The sequence below is a fragment of the Gastrolobium bilobum genome, unplaced genomic scaffold (assembly GCF_033153095.1).
Source record: "Gastrolobium bilobum isolate Gb01-03AN ecotype WA unplaced genomic scaffold, APGP_CSIRO_Gbil_v1 utg115563, whole genome shotgun sequence".
NCBI classification, from domain to species: domain Eukaryota; kingdom Viridiplantae; phylum Streptophyta; class Magnoliopsida; order Fabales; family Fabaceae; genus Gastrolobium; species Gastrolobium bilobum.
Window position 1 is genome coordinate 28943 of NW_026895714.1, and position 3565 is coordinate 32507.

At 33.9% G+C, this 3565-nt stretch overlaps 1 protein-coding gene across 1 annotated transcript; it reads left to right on the plus strand.

Annotated features, from left to right (window-relative positions):
• The first annotated feature begins 265 nt into the window (after window positions 1-265).
• Window positions 266-2525, plus strand: LOC133293984 (uncharacterized). Its single transcript, XM_061492624.1, has 4 exons — window positions 266-325; window positions 937-1130; window positions 1230-1293; window positions 1821-2525. The coding sequence occupies exons 2-4, from the start codon at window positions 970-972 to the stop codon at window positions 2100-2102; spliced, it is 507 nt and encodes a 168-aa protein (XP_061348608.1). The 5' UTR covers window positions 266-325; window positions 937-969; the 3' UTR covers window positions 2103-2525.
• Window positions 2526-3565: the final 1040 nt, after the last annotated feature.

The window sequence follows — 3565 nt, forward strand, 5'->3', positions numbered from 1 at the left end:
TATATCATTGTAAGTTACACTTTTAATTTTGTTCGTTGATTTCACTTATATCTAAGGACTCAAATTTTTTAGTAATATAAGCTATTAGATACAAATGAATCAATGAGCAAGATTGAGTATAAGACTTCTAATTCTTACACCCGGTGTAAGAATATCCTGGAATTAGAATATTAATGATTTTATATATTTGTCAAAACGACATCGAATGACTCTTTTTCTTCTAACACAAAAATTCTACTACAAATACGATTTGTGTCTTCCGTTTCGTTTCTCTTGTCCTCTCAGCTCCGTTGATTTCTTCGTTTGGAGGAGGATACCCTCAAAGGTCTCTTTTTCTCTCAACATGTTTGCATGTTATCAGTACTTTGATATGTTCTTTATTTTACTCAATTTTTTTATTTTTTTTATTTTTCTGCTTATTATTCTATTTGGAGATTCATTCAATAAAAAACCCTTTTTTTAATTCTGTGACTGGTAGCTATTTGTAAAATTGACATAGTGATTTAGCTGGTTAGCTTTAACCCAAGTTTGGTTTTTTATGTATCTTATCGTGGCTTTCATGGGCCACCTGGAAGAAAGAGAATAGAAATAGTGAAGATTTTTCATGGTTTGCACTCAGATCTGCTGTTGATTTGTGCAACTTATTTAACCCTTTTATGTAGTTAGTAGATAGTTGGGAAAGAGTGGTGAAATGGGTTGTGCAATTTCTTTCTGAAGTTTAGATTTTTTTTTTCCTCTCCAATTTTGATGCATTGGTTTGATCAGGCTAAATGGATCTGTTAGCTAATTGAAGCTGGAAATGTTATGATTTCTGAGAATATGCTCTCATTCCCTTTGTAAATATTTAGTATTTCAGTAAGTAAAGCCAAGTTCCAGCTTTTGCTATATTGTGTTTACATTTCCTGAATGTTTATTTTTTTTTTTTGTCTTGTTTAGGCGTTCTACTGTGGAATTGAACCGATTTTGAAGATGAATTGTTATCATCTTCAGCAGAATGCCTTCTCAGCCTGTGAAGAGATGAGAGACTCTCTTCCCATTACTGATCAGAATGGCCCTGTCATTTGCCCTAAGCCACGTCGACTTGGGGTTTTAATGAACATGCCTGTACTACCCTTGAGATGGCATCTGAGGTAACTTTTCAGATTAATAGTTCGCCTTTTGATGTCATTATTGTGTTTTAGAAGGCATTGAGGGTCTGATCTGTTCTGTGTTTCAATTTTTTTTATTAGTCAACAAGCTGAGGGGTTTGATTCTAAAGCTGGGGCAGAGCTACTTGACATTATTCTTAAGAGGGTAAGTGATGACTGTGGTACAAATTGCTTAGTTTATGTTTGAACCAAGGAGGATAAGGAATTCTCAAGTAGAATAAGCTTATGGGAAATATGTTTCTTATCTCATACAACGCACCAAAAAGTGGGTGGGAGTCACTAAGAAAAAGAAAGAGAAGAAAAAAATGAGTCCCACCCACTTCTTGTGTTTTGCATGTGACAAAATTGTCTCATGCAACATAAGAAACATATTTCCCTAAGTTTATCTCTTAAAAATTATTTTGGTCTCTTAGTAATGCATGTATTTTTAATGTGATATTAATATATTGATTTTAATGAAGAATGCTTGTGGTATTTACAAGTAGCATATTCAAATTGCCACTTTTCTATTGAAATTCCTTTGGGCTTAAAGATATATAGTATTTTCCAAATTTTGTAGTTACTCTACTATTGACGGGTGTGCTTACAAATGGCATAGTCCTAGTTTTTGCTGTAATAGATGTTGTCTGACTGTGATCTTTGATTGATTAATTTTTATTTTGCATTAAATAGGAGAGTTATGGGGAAGAATTTCCAAATCTCCAATATTTTTGTGGGTCTCCTCCAGTTCGGGCTGCTAATCCCTTGACCCAAGATGCTCGATTTGGAGATGAAGAGCATACTCGTACGTCTACTATTTCATCACCTTCAGGTTTAATGTCTCCATCCTCAGCATCTCATAAAGGAGGATGTGCTAGGATGAAGCTTGGACTTAAACCGGCGGCAGTTAGAGTAGAAGGATTTGATTGCCTCAGCAGGGATTGCCAGAATTCAGGCATCCCTGCTGTTGCTTAAACTCCATTTGTGGAACTGTATATAGAAGCCAAGTGCCACTACTTATAACACATGACTTAAGGGAGAATTTTGAATGTTTTGCAGAGGGACGTAAAAAATTCAGTTAGTTGTGTATATAGAAAATGTATATTTTTTTTTATTTGGGGTATGGTGATCATCTCAGTATGACTTTCTTTTTGAGTAGTTTCGGGAGCTGTTGAAAAAGCAAACCTCGTGTTCTTGAGAAGGTTTGATATGTGAAGAGCATATTCTTTTGTAATATATGGCGGTTGTATATGAGTGTCTTTTTAAGTTTTTTAGGTGATCACCACAAACATGTTCTGTATAGAATTGATGATTTTGGTTATCGTCCCTGTAAGTATATTTAGGTAACTTTGAAAGTATGTCTATTGTATTTAGTTATTAAACTTGTCTTTTCTGTTCCTGAATGCGATTTTAAAGTTCTCATTTTAAATTTATGGTTATCAGTGTTCTTGTTGTGTGGAATATGCTATTACACTTGCGGTAGGTGGTAAGCGGGCAAAGTAATACTGCTGGTACCAAGTACATTATTGTTGGAGACATTGTTCTCATTTGCTCCACCTTCCAACTCTTTTAACCATTATATTAAATCCCTTGATTGTGGATATAGGGTCTTTTTGGGATTGGTATGATTGTTTACGAAAGAAGGGTTGGTAAGATTGTTTAAATTGAATATTATGAATGTCCAAGTCACTAACTTAAGATGGTGCTGTGATGAAGTTTTAAAAGTATGGTGAGGAATGGGTTATTTCATTCTAAAATGTTCATTCACACTTTCTACTTCCTATTTTTTTTGTTGCACTTTTTATAAATTTATCACAATTTTAAGTTTTCTGAGTTGTCAAATTCCTTACTGAATATTCTGTTATAATCCTATGCTCTCCATTTAGTTGAAAAACACCTTTTTAAGACATGAATCTACGATTTTTCACATTGAACATATACTGCATTAGCCTCAACCAAGATACAAGGCTATATGGTTTTGCAATGAAGTATTGCCATCTAATGCCTTGAAACTGCCAAGATCATCAATAGCAAGAAAAGAAGCCTGTATCGACATCTATAGATATTAGAGGGCACTTTCTTTGGATATAAGAAGCGCCTTCCACTTCATACTTACAGGAAGGAAATATATTCCCCTCTATCCAAACTCAGAACCTTCTTTTAGTGGCATTCCCACTGGCAAATACTTTTTTACTATAGCAGGATGAGGGAACACAAATATGATTTTTCTTATCACTGATAGCAATGTTTTGGAGATGAGTTAAATTTGTACCTGACAATGCCTTCTTATAAAAAGAAAGGCGGAGAATTTTTTATTTTTTTATTTTTTTTTTATGTTCTCTCTCCCTTTTTCTCATAAAAAGCAAGTGTAGAAAATATCTATAAAAATAACATTGTTCTTAAATAAATTCAAACCCAACCTTAAGATTGCATGGCTT

Excerpts from the sequence above, each read along its gene's own strand:
- LOC133293984 (XM_061492624.1), top strand. The coding sequence starts at position 970 with ATGAATTGTTATCATCTTCAGCAGAATGCCTTCTCAGCCTGTGAAGAG. Across the intron at positions 1,131-1,229 it reads CCCTTGAGATGGCATCTGAG|TCAACAAGCTGAGGGGTTTG; the intron begins GTAACTTTTCAG and ends TTTTTTTATTAG. Across the intron at positions 1,294-1,820 it reads TTGACATTATTCTTAAGAGG|GAGAGTTATGGGGAAGAATT; the intron begins GTAAGTGATGAC and ends TGCATTAAATAG.